Raw genomic sequence first — 15,148 nt, 5'->3', positions numbered from 1 at the left:
AATATAAGTTGCTAAATTCAGATACTTTATATCAGCCTACTTGTTTTAATTGTTCGTATATTTATAACACTGTCTTTAAAATTCTGTCATAATTAATGAAAGTAAATACGCGAACAGATACAAACTAAACCGAAAGTAGTATCGTACGTCATACGACGAAAAATGGCGTTAAGCAGTGCAAGTTTGGTTATACTTCCAAGATGTATACGCTGGAATTATGGCATTTTTGGAGTACAGTTTTGTAATCAATATTCAACTGCAGCACACACTTTAAGAGTGAACCAGCAAATCAAAGAAAAAAGGAAACGAGCCTTATTAGGTGGTGGTCAGAGTAGAATTGACGCTCAACATAAAAAGGTGCTGAATGATTTTAAAAAAATGTTTTATATATTGTGGTTATTTATGTAGCACTGGTGTTTCACTTTAGTGGAATTCATAATGTAGTTCTCAGACGCAAATTAATTTCGTTTTTTATAATGCACTAATTTACACAAGTTTTGGCGGAATATTTTTGCATAGCAGTCTGAAAGTTTCTTAACGTATGCGTGTTTGTTTTGCATTGTGCCTTGCCTAGTTGAAATTCAGTTCTTAAAACCTTCGTACCATATCACTGTAAGTTGAATGCAAACTGCTAATCTTTTTCGGCGGAATCGGCATTAGTAGTATATATGTTCAATGCCCCAGTATTGATTTTGTTTTATGATAGCGGTAGGAATCGAACCCGGGATTGTTCGGATGTCACACCAGCATTCTAACCACTAGACCACCAGATGGCCTTGGAGGTTGATGGTTGTGACTCTTGCTCATGGTACCCAATTATTTTTTCCAGGGTAAACTGACAGCTCGGGAAAGGGTGCATCTGTTATGTGACCCAGGAAGTTTTGTTGAATATGATATGTTGGTAGAACACACTTGCTCAGATTTTGGAATGGAAAAACAGAAGGTAAATTATCAGACTACTAACCACTAATATTGCAGTAGTTTTTTTAACAGTCTTAAAAGTCCTTGATTGGAATACTACTACATGGCATAACAATCCAAAAGACCATGTTTACACTCTACAACTGTGAAAACCTCATATACCACATTAAAACTTCTTGTTTATTATAACATTACTGTATAATAAAATATGCAAATAAAAGTTTATTAGGTTTTCAGTTAGTCACAATAGATTTCCATCTTTATACCAGTCTTGACAACAAAATCCAAATTGTTGGTTCAGTATTAATTATTATTAAGTATTATTTGTAAGTTTTGGAAATTTAAAATGTATGTTTATTGGAATGAGTAATTCAGTAATTAGTTAAATTTGTTTTGTTTTTAATGTAATAATTGAATTTGTGAGCTGTGTGGATGTGGTATTTACCCTGCATAAACCTTGAAATTATTAGGATTCAGTGACACTATGTCTAGTAATGTTTGCCTAGAACTTCCCAGTGGATATATTTACTTGCAATTATTAAACTAACTGCAATTATCTCTGTACTCAAATCTTATCAAATTTATTTCAGGGTATAAGGTTGAGTTGCATACAGTATACCACTGCTTCATTATACATTTCACAAATGATTTTAATTTAGTTATGAACTGATAGATACCGAATATTATCGCAAACAAGGTAATGAACTTTGGTTTTGAAAATAATTTTTGTTATTGTCTGTCTATTCAGTCAACATTCATTTATTGTTTGTTTGCTTCCCTTGTTTTATATAAAAAATTTGCTAAAATATTTAATTTATTTAAGTTACAAGTTTTGTATAGTTGTCATTTTGCACATTACTTTTATTCATTTACTTAGTTAAGACTGTAATCCCATCCATTACATGATTGCATGATACTCTGAAATTGTTATGTACCAAGTCCAGCACCAGCAAATGATGAAATAAAGGAGAAACATTTTAATAACTTATAAAAGGGCATTAACTTAAACCTGTTTGTCTCCTATTCTTGACATTCAAATGGAATATATTTTCTGCTTGTTTAGTATCCTGGTGACTCAGTCATCACAGGTCATGGGCTTATCAATGGACGAATAGCTTACATGTTTAGCCAGGACTTCACTGTGTTTGGAGGAAGTCTTTCCAGCATACATGCCAAGAAAATCTGCAAGGTAACGAATCACGTTCATGTCTGAATATGATGGAGCATTTTTATGCACATAAATAAATATTACCTCATTCATCTGTGTATGATGTGACATATGTTTAAGATTATGGATCAAGCCATGCTTGTTGGAGCTCCTGTTATTGGACTGAATGATTCTGGTGGTGCTCGCATCCAAGAAGGCGTTGAATCACTGGCTGGCTATGCTGATATATTTCTGAGAAATGTTTTGTCTTCAGGAGTCATTCCACAGGTACTCCTTTTATTCATGTTATAAATCAGCCAGCATAAGGAGTTGAATTTTTAGTGTGCCTTTATTTAAAGGAAGAATTCTCCTATCAGATATATGCAGTAGTAAATGTGTTGTAAATTTTCAGAGCATGAATTCAGCTACTGAAAATCAATTTCACCATTTAACATGCCAAGGACATTTATGTGTGTCTTTCATGTGGAACACAGAAGCCACGGTGGTCTAGCTGTTAGAACGCTGGCCTTGTAATCCAGGGGTCTCGGGTTCGATTCCCACGGTTCCCGAATTTATTACTTGTGTTGGGCAAGGCCGTGGTCTAGGCAACACAGAGTTTTCCTCCAGGGGCTTCCCCGGTTTCTCCGTGGCATCCCAACAATTACTCCATTCACACACAGAAGAAGGCAATGGCAAACCACTTCTGGATCATCTGCCAAGAACGTATATGAACAGGTCCCAGAAAAGGATGGAAGGATGGAAGGATGCTGTTCATATGGACCTGTCGTCAGACAGAACACTAAATAATAATAATAATGTGGAACACTCGATTTGCTCTTGAAAATAATTTAATAACTAATCACTGAAGTTCTGGGAAAGGTAGCACTCTTGAATTCTCTTCTTTCAGATTTCTCTCATCATGGGTCCCTGTGCTGGAGGTGCAGTATATTCTCCTGCAATGACAGACTTTACATTCATGGTAGAAGATACATCTTACCTTTTCATTACAGGACCTGATGTGGTTAAGGTATGCTTCACATTTTCAAATCTGTGACATGAAGTTAAAACGTGTTCGATTTAAAACACTAGTGGCTGATGCTATCAGCCCAGTTCTTTTTCAGGTATTAAACTTTTAAATGAGATATATTAGAATGTTTAGTTAGTTTAGTTCCTGTAACTCGTAAGTGGAGCATAGGGCTTCCTTTTGGAGGGTTCATAGTCTTTAAAGCGTACATTTAAGAGTAGTGAGTGACTAGTCCACTGACTCTGCACAAATTCTACTCACTCCTGATTTGACTGCCAGAGCCATCTAGTAGTGAAGCAGTGAGTCAGGAGAGACTTGGGTGAGAAATGGCTGCTGAATTTTGCTTACGAAACATCTCGTATCATGCTCTCAAGGTTCTTTTATGTGCCGTAAATCTACGACATGGGACCGCCGGTTTTACTTCCCCGCCGAAGGAAGTTGTGCTACGGATTTTTATCACAATTAAAAAATCTATTGACCTCGGCCAGGATTGAACTCACGAACCTTGGGTCCAGTGGCGAGCACGCTAACCACTAGTCCACCGAGGGTGACTATATTAGAATGGCCAGCGTTATATTATTTTAGAATGTGAGGTAGAGCAAAGAGTCGCTGTTTAATAACCTGTAAACATAATATTGTCTTGTGTGTTGACAGTCGGTAACAAATGAGAATGTGACCCAAGAAGAACTGGGAGGAGCAAAAACACATACAACAACATCAGGAGTAGCGCATAAAGCTTTCCATAATGATGTAGATGCTCTCCTGCAGTTGAGAAACTTCCTTGGATTCCTGCCTCTCTCAAACAAGGATCCTGCACCAATCAGAATTTGTGATGATCCATGGTATTGAAAAAACTGATATAATCCAGAATTAATTGATTTTAATCTTGGCTCAGAGACCAGCTATCCTGACTGAAGGTTTTCATAGTTTTCCTCAGTTCCTCAAGGCAACTGCCAAAGCCACAACCACTTCCTTCAACATGCTTCTCATCCATTATTTACCCATCCTCACATTCAACACTTGTTACTCCGAGCTACTGGAAAAGTATCGTTAAATAAAATGTAAATAAATTATATTCTTGTAATTACATTGAAAGTGAAACTGGTTCTTCTGACCATGTTCAGCTTATATTTGAATAAGGAATACTTAAAACATCATTTTCTGCATGCATAGGTAAAAATATGTAGACCTAAGACATTTTTTTACAAAATCATTTATTTATAAAATTAATGTTTTCTGGTAATTTTTCTAGGGACCGAGATGTACCAACTTTGGATACCATAATACCACAGGAAAGCACAGAAGCATATGACATGTTGGATGTCGTCATAAATGTCGTAGACGAGAGAGACTTTTTTGAAATTATGCCCAATTATGCTAAAAACATTATCATAGGTTTTGGAAGGATGAATGGTAGAACTGTAGGCATTGTTGGAAACCAACCAAAAAGTGCTGCAGGTAGGAAACTAAGGTTTTTACAACAGTATACATACCCTGCCTGGGCTACGTAAGACTCGACTCACACGAACCTTTACGTAAAGCCACCAAAAATAAATTATTCCGTCTGTGATTTCTTGAAATAAAATTCTGTAGAAACTTGGTACATAACATACATTTGCAGAATGTGCTGAGGTCTACAAATTTATTTGAAATGTTTTAGTCTGTTTATCAATAGCCATTTGATCCAGAAATTCAAAGCGGCATTTAAATATCCAGAATTGAACGTGTTACATTCTTGAGAAGTTGCTGCATGTTTTAAATGTGTTACAAACCTGCAGTTTATGAAACATGAATGTTCATAGCGTTTGTTTCTTTTTACTATAGGCTGTTTAGACATCAATTCGTCTGTTAAGGGAGCAAGGTTTGTGCGATTTTGTGATGCTTTCAACATTCCAATTATCACATTCGTGGATGTACCAGGTTTTCTGCCTGGCACAGGCCAGGAGCACAATGGCATCATACGTCATGGAGCTAAATTACTATATGCATTTGCAGAGGCAACAGTTCCAAAGATTACCGTCATTACTCGAAAGGTAAGTGCGATTTTATACCAAATGATGTTACCTTAAATCCTGCAAAGTATGACCGTGCTTTATTTTTAGGGATATGGCGGCGCATATGATGTGATGTCATCGAAACATTTACGAGGCGACGTTAATTATGCGTGGCCAACCGCTGAAGTGGCGGTAATGGGTGCCAAGGGTGCGACGACCATTTTATTTAAAGGAAAACCTGATGTCAGCAAGTATGAGGCAGAGTATGTTGAGAAATTTGGAAATCCATTTCCAGCTACTGTAAGAGGTATGTATTTATCCTCTCCTCTTTGAGGTATAATCCAATTAAAAATGTCATTATATACACAAACGCAATAAATATTTTACATGCATACAAGTAAAATTCATCACTAATAGAAATCTAGATACTATTTATTTCAGCAGGACTTAAGAGTGCAGTGGTTATCTGCTGTGAATGTCATCATATTGTGTATATTTTATTATGAAATTGACACTTTGCTTCTTCACCATCTTGCAGTTAATGCCCATATACAGTGAAATTAAAACTATGTAAGATTTGAGGTTTTCACAGCGGTGAGTATGAAGATTTCTGTCTTCTGGGTTGTTGCGCTGTGTAGTCTGGTCGATGCTAACCAACGTTTCAGATGAATCGCCCTGATGACGGAGGCAATATGACCTCTGAAACGTTGGTTAACATCGACCAGACTACACAGCGCAACAACCCAGAAGACAGAAATCTTCAAATTAAAACTAGTTTTTTGTGTGTGTGGAGGTTGTTGCTGATGTGAATGTCATAAATTATGGAGACAGAAATTTCTTTAACCCTACTAGTACTCAAGATGGCATACCTGGTTTTTTAAACATTTTATTTAAATGACCAGAGTCAACAAACCAGGCTTCAGAGGAAACTTTCGTCGTTGCTACCGTATTAGTACGGTGTTAAAATGTAACACAAATTACTGCACACGAACCCCTTCATGCATAAAGTGATGGATCCGGCAGCACTACTGAATTCTGTAGCCGTATCTCACCAGCGTAGATTGGTATGGCCGTAATTTCAGCTGTTTTGCTCGATGAGAACTTCTTGCAGTTGAACAATTCCTGTTTCAAAATTTTGCTACTAGTTGGTGTGTTGTCATCTTTGGTGCATGCTTCACATTGCTAAATGCTTCGTGATTGGCAGAGAATGATTTTAATGTGAAGTAAAGTTTAAGTATAAATATTCTACTCTGGTATATGCAAGTCTAGCAACCTGGGTCACCTTGACTTTACTGTCACAGGGGAGACTGGGACACTCTGTTACATAGGGGCGGACCTGCTTCTGATTTAATTTCTGTGCCGTAGAACGTAATCTGATTGAGTTGCATTTTAAATTGTACAACCTGAATGTCTTTGTTATAGCAAGAGTCATAAAGTAGATGTTCTAATGTGTGTTTCACAAAGTGTCAAAATAGGACAGAGCGTAATTGCCACATGTCAATCAAACGTGTGATATTTTCTTGTAAATCCAGTATACATTTTAACATAAAAATTGGGCACACGTAGTTTGACCAGTAAAGTAGTGTACCAAAATATACGTGTAATGAAAAGTGGCTGCGGCTTCAGATGAGATTGTTATCTGTTAACCACAGATTATTACAATACATTTTGTATGTATTCGTGTACTTCGTTTAATAGTAAAAATACGTACCTAAAATATACAACCTTTCAGGTTTTGTGGATGACATCATAGAACCAAGGACCACTCGCTGGAGGATCTGCCAAGATTTAGATTTGCTATCCACTAAGAACCTAACCAATCCACGTAAGAAACATGGCAATATTCCACTGTAGAAAGTAACCATATGACATCATTTTCAGTGCCTTTCAGTTTAAGATTTTCTTGGGAGTTGCTGAACAGCACTAAGTTCGTGAGATAGAATTAACTAGGTGTTGAGAAATGTGTTAACATTCCATTTTTATTAGAATTGAATTTTATATAGCATTTTGTACAGTGTTATAAAAATGTACATGCTCAAAAATACGTTGTCATTTGGTGGTATTTTAATGCCCAGACAAAATGGAAACATTGCTGCTTCAAAAGCAAAAAAAATGTTTTATAGCAATTTTAATGTATTTTTCGCGTACTGCCAACAAAATATTAAGTTTATTCACTTGCTTTTTGCCAAGTGATTAAGAGATGTTATTTTTTAACTGCTGTTTATAATCTGAAAGTGAGTTCAAAATGGTTTCTCCTTCGCCAAGAATGATGCATGTTTCACTTCAGGCAATACTGTATTACTGCATTAGTGAGATCTGTTGCTATAGTATTATCTAATGATGAATCTATAATAGTGCTCATAGGAAACTATTTTTGTAGATCATTTTAATTGTTGTTATGATATTAATGCACCCCATTTACACAAATATGAGACACTTTACCAGTAGCAAATATATAAAGAAAATAATTACTTATTTCAATACAATTTTTAGACCTAATTCTTCTTCAGCCTTTTTATAACAGACAATTTTAGGTTTTTCCCTGGTAAAACTTGTTCTTAAGTTATCTGCCTTTTGTCTGTTACATGCATTTCCTCACTGCCCTGCAATTAATTTTAAGTTTTCGTGATATGCCATTCAAGAGAACGAAGGAGTCTCTACTATGCAAGTTCCATATGCTTCCACGATGATCTTCCTTGGTCGCATTATATAATAAATTAAACATTAGTTTAATCCCTCAGCCACCACTACACTATAGAGCAGTACTGAAATTATCGTGTAGCGTACTGTTCAATATTTTGCCATATTTTGTAAACTATCGAGCAGAATTTCATGGATTTATATAGAAAAATTAATGAACGTACGTGCGCTATTTTCCTAAAATCTGTGATTTTTTTTATGAGAAGTGGAGCTTTCACCAAGTGAAGTCTAAATGAGAATTTGAAGATTTTTGTTTTAATGTAGAAAGCATATACATTATGGACTGGAACATGTAAAAAATGTTCAAAAAGTTTCATATGCCACTTCATTCCTCTTTTCCTTTCTGTTATTAGCCACGGCTTCCGATCTTTGGTATTTACATGTAACGCTGACAAGTTGTAATTGCACAAGTCCTTGATGGGTTTGAACAGTTTTAGTTGTCATTGAAATGTCAAGGAATGTGGAAATGAATGAGACAATTTTCATGTCTTTCCTTTACATGACCCAAATGCCATGAGGTCTGTAGCATCTGTTTAACCCTTCTTTCAATTTTTTTTTTTTTTTATGAAATCTGGGGCATTTTTCTGCATTACGCGGAGGGTTCCTGCTGCACTTGCTAAAGATTACGAATTAAAATAATTATCCATCCACAAGTTTCACAGCAAATGTTTAGGCTATCAGGTACATCAGTATTTGTCATTGTCACTTTTGGCCCTAGTATACGTCCCACAGGTAACCGCATGTCGACTCACAAGTTCAAATGATTTCGCCCTAAACTTGGCAGCCCAGTTTTATGTACTGTCTGAAATGGGAGTGCATTTCCACAAGGTAAGAGACTCGTCAACAGACTCATTTTCTCATGGCAGGTAAACTGGCAACATTTCAGTCGACTGTAAATTTTGAAAAGCTTTGGAGTTAAAGTGTAAGTGTCCTTGGTGCCATTTTCAAAAAAAAATGTAGAAATATAGAAATGAATTTAAATCTGTCTTGTGGCATCATTTGATTTATGACAGTTTCAACAAAGGCAGTCATATTAAAGTAAATCTTTATGGTGGGATTCTGCAGGATACCCATTAATTAGTATTTATATGTCAGGTGTAACATGTGATATATCTTCACCTGTCAGTGGTTGTGGTTCCTCGTACAAGATCTGGGCTTCAATGTTCAGCTCTGAATTAGTGTCCTCGTATGTTAGTCTCTGGACAGTGAAATCTACCTCATCAGATAATTAAGTGTCGTGAATGTTACTCACAGGTTTTTGTAGGCTGCTTTTTCAGTATGTGGTAATTTGGTTTGCTATAACTGAGTACCCACCTCCAGTTCACAAGTGATGACGATGCAGCTGGAGATATTTTGTCATTTTTCTTGTCTTCTTTTTATTTGTATTTATTCTTACACATAATCCATGTTAACTAACTTCGTGCTTGGATATGACAGCAGGAGGCATTAAGGCCAGTAGAACATGCTGCAGTTGATATAGTGTCAGTGTCTGTCAACAGAGAGAGCTATGTGAACATTTTCGCGATGCTGCCGACAGCGTACCCTCGTGAATAAACTGCTGTAGAGGCGGCAGTGGGCAGGTACACAGAACCAGCTTGAGGTGTTAATGAGCGCACCTACCATTAACACTTCAAAAAACTAGACCCTGTAAAATAAATAACATTGAGTCTATGTAAATATTCAATATTAGTGGTGATTCTTTATTCCAGACCTTGAAATGTATGTAATCACAAAACATACACAAGTAGCAGTAATCCCATTACAGAAAGGAAAATTTAGACTTGTTTTCTTTACAATATTGAGTCTATTACTCATACAAACAAAGTTCAGTATTCATTACCAATGAATAAGAGAGTAATGGAAGTCTTGACATTACAAAACCCCAAAAAATAAACAACATTCCACTTGATACCTTTGCACTGCATCGGTGAACAAACATGTTTTTTTAGTAAAGAAAGGTGCTTATCAGACCAAATATATGGGTGTTTCTTTTCACTGATTAAAAATCCATAAAAAGTATGCAAGAAAAATACTGGGGCAGTACAAAAGGAAACTTAAATATGCTCTGAATAACTTTTATTATTCCATGACCTCGCAAGAAAGAAAAATTGCAGTAGCACATCAGAGTATATACTGAGAACGACCCGTTCTTCAGGTGCCTGAGCACTGCGGGTCCAAACTTTTCGTTGGCATGATCTATAGACATTTTGGTAGGACTCCTTGGATGAGGGATTGGCCCGTCGCAAGGCCTCTACCTGTGCACAGGAAGGCACGACACAGAAAAACGCGAACAGACATCCATGGCTTAAGTGGGATTCGGACTCACGGTCCCAGTGACCAAGCGGCGCAAGGCCCACGCCTCAGACCGCGCGGCCACTGCAGACCCCAATCAGAGACATTCAAATGACTGACTGCACACCTACACAGAATAGTTATCTACGTACCTGCCCCCATATTTTAATGTCTTGATGGACCACAACTGCAATTTCAATTAAGTATTACAGAGAAGCAAGTTTAAATGTGTATATAATTGATAATATGTTTAAATACATAAATAATAATTTCCACATTCATGTCACTTGATGTTGAAATTAAAGACAAAGGACTGCAGGCTAAGTAATGCGAACTTTACTCACTTGAGAGATGCTGCAGAACTTGGTTAAGTGTAGCTCCACTGTTTCATTATGGACTTTGTGCCTTCCAGTTGCTGATTTATTTGTTGACAAAAACTGTCAGATTTTCATGACAGTCTTCATTGTTATAATCTTCTTTTCCATGGAATTACAAGATGTGTTACCATCACTGGTGTTGCATGTTCCAAAGAAGAAGCAACCATATACAGTGAAATGTCCATTTAAGGTTTCTTTGGCGAGCGTGAATGTGAGCGCTAAGACTCTGGAAAATCTTGAATGGCGGAAATTTGTGCATGATTTGGTTTGAGGCAACTGAAATGGAACAATAAGCGATGGGGAATCCTTGAATCCAGGAACATTAAATGGGGGTTCCGCTGTATATGCACGATGGTGTTACAAAGGGAGCTAGAGATTTTGTTGCTCCCTGTGCCTGTACTGATTTGTGTGTTATTGATCATTGAGATTGGTCAGGAAGAATGAGGGTGCTTGTTACTGAATGAGATTAAAAAGATGACCATTTTTAAAATGTATTTGATGTACCTGTATGAAATTTTTATTTCACATAATTGTAGAGAAAAAGAGATCTGTATTTTTGTTATATATCTTAAAATTAAATATAGAATGTATTTTAAGACTATTTCTTCATGACTGTTTTATATTTTCCCAAAATGTTCACATTGCTTCACACATGTATTAAACTTTATTATTGTGGTAGCTGAACCTCTAGCGTACTAACACTTGGACTGGACTTGCAACAATTTATCTTTACTTGAAGTTAAAAGCACAAAGTAAGGTTCAGTTACGAATATATTAATTATATGCATTAATAATCTTTTTATCGATCAACTCGACTGTTCGGCTATCATTGCAAATACAGGCTTGTATGAGGCAGCTTAAAAACTATTTTGAAGATGATAATGGCATAAATCATTATATCATCTTAAAGGACCATATCCTGTATAGGACAATAACTTAATACTTTCTTAAATTTCTACAACTCTTACTTTTGTAAGATTATATCACAGACTACATCTACCTAAAATGCAAACCTATGAAAGAAACTTCTTTCTTACAAGAAGCAAATTACATAGAAACTTGTTCTCTTGGCCTTATTTTAGTATCCTCTTAAAAATACTGAATGGTGAGGTTTCAAAACGGCCACAGAAGAAGACAAATTTCTATTGTACGCAGTTCTATACTAATTTCTGAACAAGGAAGGACTTTTAGATTAATATCTGAAGTCCAGTCATTGAATATTCTGTGTTTTTGTTTATACTGAAATATCAGCACAAGCTCCAGGTGTTCCTGTCCTTGCATGTATTCTGATAAACAGTAATCTGGGACCAGAAAGTAACTACATGCACAATTCAAGGTCATCCACTAGTAAAAACAGATCTGAGACTGTCACTTTAAATTATTTAACAATGGCATATTGACATTACAAGATTCTGTTTGGACATATTCACTGTCTGCTGTTTACAAATTCTGCTAATATAAAATTAAAAATCTAAACTCTTCATGAATGGGCCCAGAGAAAATAAATTGCAATTTTTAACAAGCTATTAGAAATGGAACTTTTTGTTCTAAAAGAATCACCATGAAGATGTATGGGGAGTGGAGGTATAGTTCCATACATTAGGGTATATATATATAGGAGACAACTACATAACGCAGTCACATCAGAGCCCTGATGATGGGGGACAGCGACGGTCCCTGAAACGTCGGTTTTATTGTTTAACCATTTCACACGGCTGATCGCCCGAGAAGATTTTGTTGAGTCCATACATTAACTTAGAATTAGGTCAGCTTCATGCTCCAGCTGGTTTATCCCCAGGGAGAGAGCCCTTGATACCCGTTAGCTAGCAGCCTGGTTGGACCCTAAATGCCGTGACGTTTATCATGACCTGTGGTTGTTCCTTCCAGGTCCCAGACCTGAATCAGTGATTTTCCATATGTGAGAATACCTCAAAGAAAAATCATATAAAATGACTAACCAAAACACATTTTTTAAACAGTAGCTTGAATAATGCAAGCAGGCCTGTAATTTACATCTAAGAACAGTTTAAAAAACCAGTGAGTAGTGTGCAGGTAGCGTTACTAATTCCTATCTTACAATAAGTTACATTCATTCACGTAGTTTGGCCGGTCAGTGTTCACTCGGTACAAGGAATTTCCTGTGTATGTTTAAGTATAATTAGTTTTCAGACTAAAGTACGACTTTCATGACCCCAACTAATAATTCTGCTTGCAAAAAACTTCTTTACTTTTCCATGTTTCCAAGATAAAAAGCCACCATTGCACTTTTATAGAACCAACGACAAATTAAAAACACCCGCTAAAAAGTACTTAAAGAGAGTCGATGGTACCTGCACCTTGTCGTGGTCGTGGGGCTTGAGGACCTCAGTGGCGGTAGCATAGCTATTGGTAGGGCTTCCCTAGGGGCAGAGGTCAGACTAAGACAGGTACCCTGGTCCTCCAGGTTGGGGGTTAGTCGCAAGGCTAACAACCCTGCACCGTAAAAAGGAAGATGTTTCGAAACCTCAATCAAAGCCTCGGACAGACAGACCTAACAGAGGACTGAATGGAAGAGGAGAATTGAGGAGGCCATGGACCGAATACGGACCGGAGAGCCATAGAAGAAGAAGAACAGAAACTTTAATTTGTTGACTTGACTATCTTTAAATATATTTTAGCAAATTAAAGTTTCTGTATTAAAAGCAGTATGGTGATGAATCACGGATCAACAAATTGCGATTTCATAAATTAAAAGAAAGGATTATGATATCGCAGAAGAACCAAGAACCTCCATTTTCGAAGTTCATTAGTCTACTGCCTAACACTGAACATAGAAGCAGTTGGTTGAATTTAAAATGGTTAACTTTCTTCCATAAAAATGCATATGGACGATAAAAACAGAATTTAATTTCACTAAACTTCTTTCCAATTGTGATGTTCCAAAATATCTCTCTCTCTCTCCTTGATCTCTCACTGCCATGTGCAATATTTGTACTTTAAATGAGACAAAATTTTCATTTCTTGCACCCGATTGTGCCAATGAACTGCAGGATCAGTTGATTTTTTTATAGAAGTGTTTCCGAATTATATTACAGGAGCAAAAGATCCTCAACCGCTGATTTTGCATTGTGGTCTTTTGTGTTAAGATCCTGCGCAGTTTTAAATTATTGTCTGCACCTCTGTTTACCATAAAGAGGGGGGCAGCATGTTCCTCACAGACTGTGGTGTCATAACTCAGAATACTAATCCGAATTTTCACTTCCAGAAAACCTCAGATCTCATAACTTCTAAGTAATACGCTACATAAAATTTCACCTAGAATTCTGTGAAGTATTTTCACTGTTGCGGCTTTACGCCTCTATCACGTTCTTAGACGTTAAAAGAATAATGTGTGAAGCCGAACCGCAAGGATTTGGTGACTGAACAGGAACTAAATTATGAAGATTTCCGTCTTCTGGGTTGTTGCGCTGTGTAGTCTGGTCGATGTTTACCGTTTCAGAGGTCATACTGAATCCGTCATCAGGACGTTGGTAAACATCAACCAGACTACACAACGCAACAACTCAGAAGACAGAAATCTTCATACTCACAGCTGTGAAAACCTCAAATCTTACAACTAAATTATGCTTCTGAGCTGCTTCAAAGCATTCAACAATAACATGTATGGTACAAACCTAATTTTTGAGTAATTTAATTCTTTCTGTGAAGTTTCTATCTCTGTATTTTCGTGTTAGTTCAATTGAAAACGAATTTTATTCAAAGTATCAAAGCATTTCCTTTCAGTTTTATATTTTATGATAGATAAGAATGGTAGTGAGACTTGTTCATGCAGAAGAGCAAAGCGACAATTAATTATTATTGCTTCATATAAATCACGTATATTACATTATTATTTATTATTCCGCCTTTACACTTCCAAGTCTACGTCTGATTTTGTTTTAAGTTGCGAATTTGACGCAGTCATTTAAATAACATGAAAATAAAAACATTTGTTTTGATGTTGGTTTACGTCTTACTTCACCGTGAAGAATAATCAAATGCTTCTCCGCAGTCTCAGCGCTGCTGTGTGCATGTTTCCTACTCACGAACTCAGCAAGCTACTTTGTATAAATATAGTCGACTTGTGAGATCGGTACTGGCATTGCCTAGTCTCTAATCAAGACGAAACTACTAAAATGGAATCAGAAAGCATTCCATAACTATCTTATGTACAACCGGTTATCTCATCAGATAAAATTTTCGCCAGGCAGGAAGGTAAGAGCCCCGTGGCATTTCTCACCGAGATTTCTGTGTGACCACATTCGCACAGACCGTACTCGTTTTGTCAACGCGAAGAACACCGGAATTCAGAAGTCTTCAAACAACTTCTGTTCCATCTCTCCAACGCTTGGTGCCGACTTCCAGTCGGCTTCAGGGTAGTCGTCAAAATTTCTCGTATCTCCGTCAAAAGTTACTCGAGGAAGTATTGGAGGCTGAAATCACAGAAATTAGTTTTGTCAATGATTGGCGTGGCAGAGAGGATGCTTATGCGCAGGAACATAGCAAATATTTCTAAAATTACCTTCAGTTTTCTGCCGTAGACATCTTGCCACTCCATTCCTTTGAACCACCTGTGCCTTTTAACGTCCTCTGGTCCATTCTGAAATAACATAACGACCATGATCGTTGCTGTTGTTGTCGTTATTATTGCCGTGTTCACGAGAGCCCACCAGTG

The 15,148-nt window shown here is 36.8% G+C and overlaps 2 protein-coding genes across 5 annotated transcripts in view; one reads left to right on the top strand and one right to left on the bottom strand.

The window, feature by feature from the left end:
• The first annotated feature begins 134 nt into the window (after positions 1-134).
• LOC110841067 (propionyl-CoA carboxylase beta chain, mitochondrial) lies at positions 135-11,056 on the top strand. Its single transcript, XM_022086375.2, has 10 exons — positions 135-357; positions 830-943; positions 1,985-2,110; positions 2,210-2,356; positions 2,976-3,095; positions 3,747-3,934; positions 4,345-4,550; positions 4,917-5,125; positions 5,195-5,393; positions 6,819-11,056. Exons 1-10 carry the CDS (start codon positions 163-165, stop codon positions 6,938-6,940), a joined length of 1,626 nt encoding a protein of 541 aa, XP_021942067.1. The 5' UTR covers positions 135-162; the 3' UTR covers positions 6,941-11,056.
• Positions 9,460-15,148, bottom strand: part of Pka-C3 (Protein kinase, cAMP-dependent, catalytic subunit 3) — a 145,572-nt gene continuing 139,883 nt past the window's right edge. For all 4 annotated transcript variants that reach the window (XM_087349185.1, XM_087349187.1, XM_087349202.1 and 1 more), the window contains 2 exons: positions 14,996-15,073; positions 9,460-14,906 (listed from right to left, as the gene is read on the bottom strand). In XM_087349185.1, coding sequence (XP_087205311.1) covers positions 14,781-14,906; positions 14,996-15,073 — 204 coding nt within the window. In that variant the 3' untranslated portion in view covers positions 9,460-14,780. The remainder of the gene's footprint in view (positions 14,907-14,995; positions 15,074-15,148) is intronic.

The sequence above is a fragment of the Zootermopsis nevadensis genome, unplaced genomic scaffold, assembly GCF_977971745.1.
Source record: "Zootermopsis nevadensis isolate Lab colony 2312 unplaced genomic scaffold, Znev_1.0 Znev_ptg000002l, whole genome shotgun sequence".
In the NCBI taxonomy this organism is placed as follows: Eukaryota; Metazoa; Arthropoda; class Insecta; order Blattodea; family Termopsidae; genus Zootermopsis; species Zootermopsis nevadensis.
Note: the sequence above shows the minus strand (reverse complement) of the source record. Positions and strands in the feature narration are given on the sequence as shown.

Bases quoted from the DNA above. Each gene is read 5' to 3' on its own strand.
- LOC110841067 (XM_022086375.2), top strand. From the start codon at position 163: ATGGCGTTAAGCAGTGCAAGTTTGGTTATACTTCCAAGATGTATACGC. The intron at 4,551-4,916 runs GTAGGAAACTAA...TTTTTACTATAG, and splicing joins CCAACCAAAAAGTGCTGCAG to GCTGTTTAGACATCAATTCG. The intron at 5,126-5,194 runs GTAAGTGCGATT...CTTTATTTTTAG, and splicing joins TTACCGTCATTACTCGAAAG to GGATATGGCGGCGCATATGA.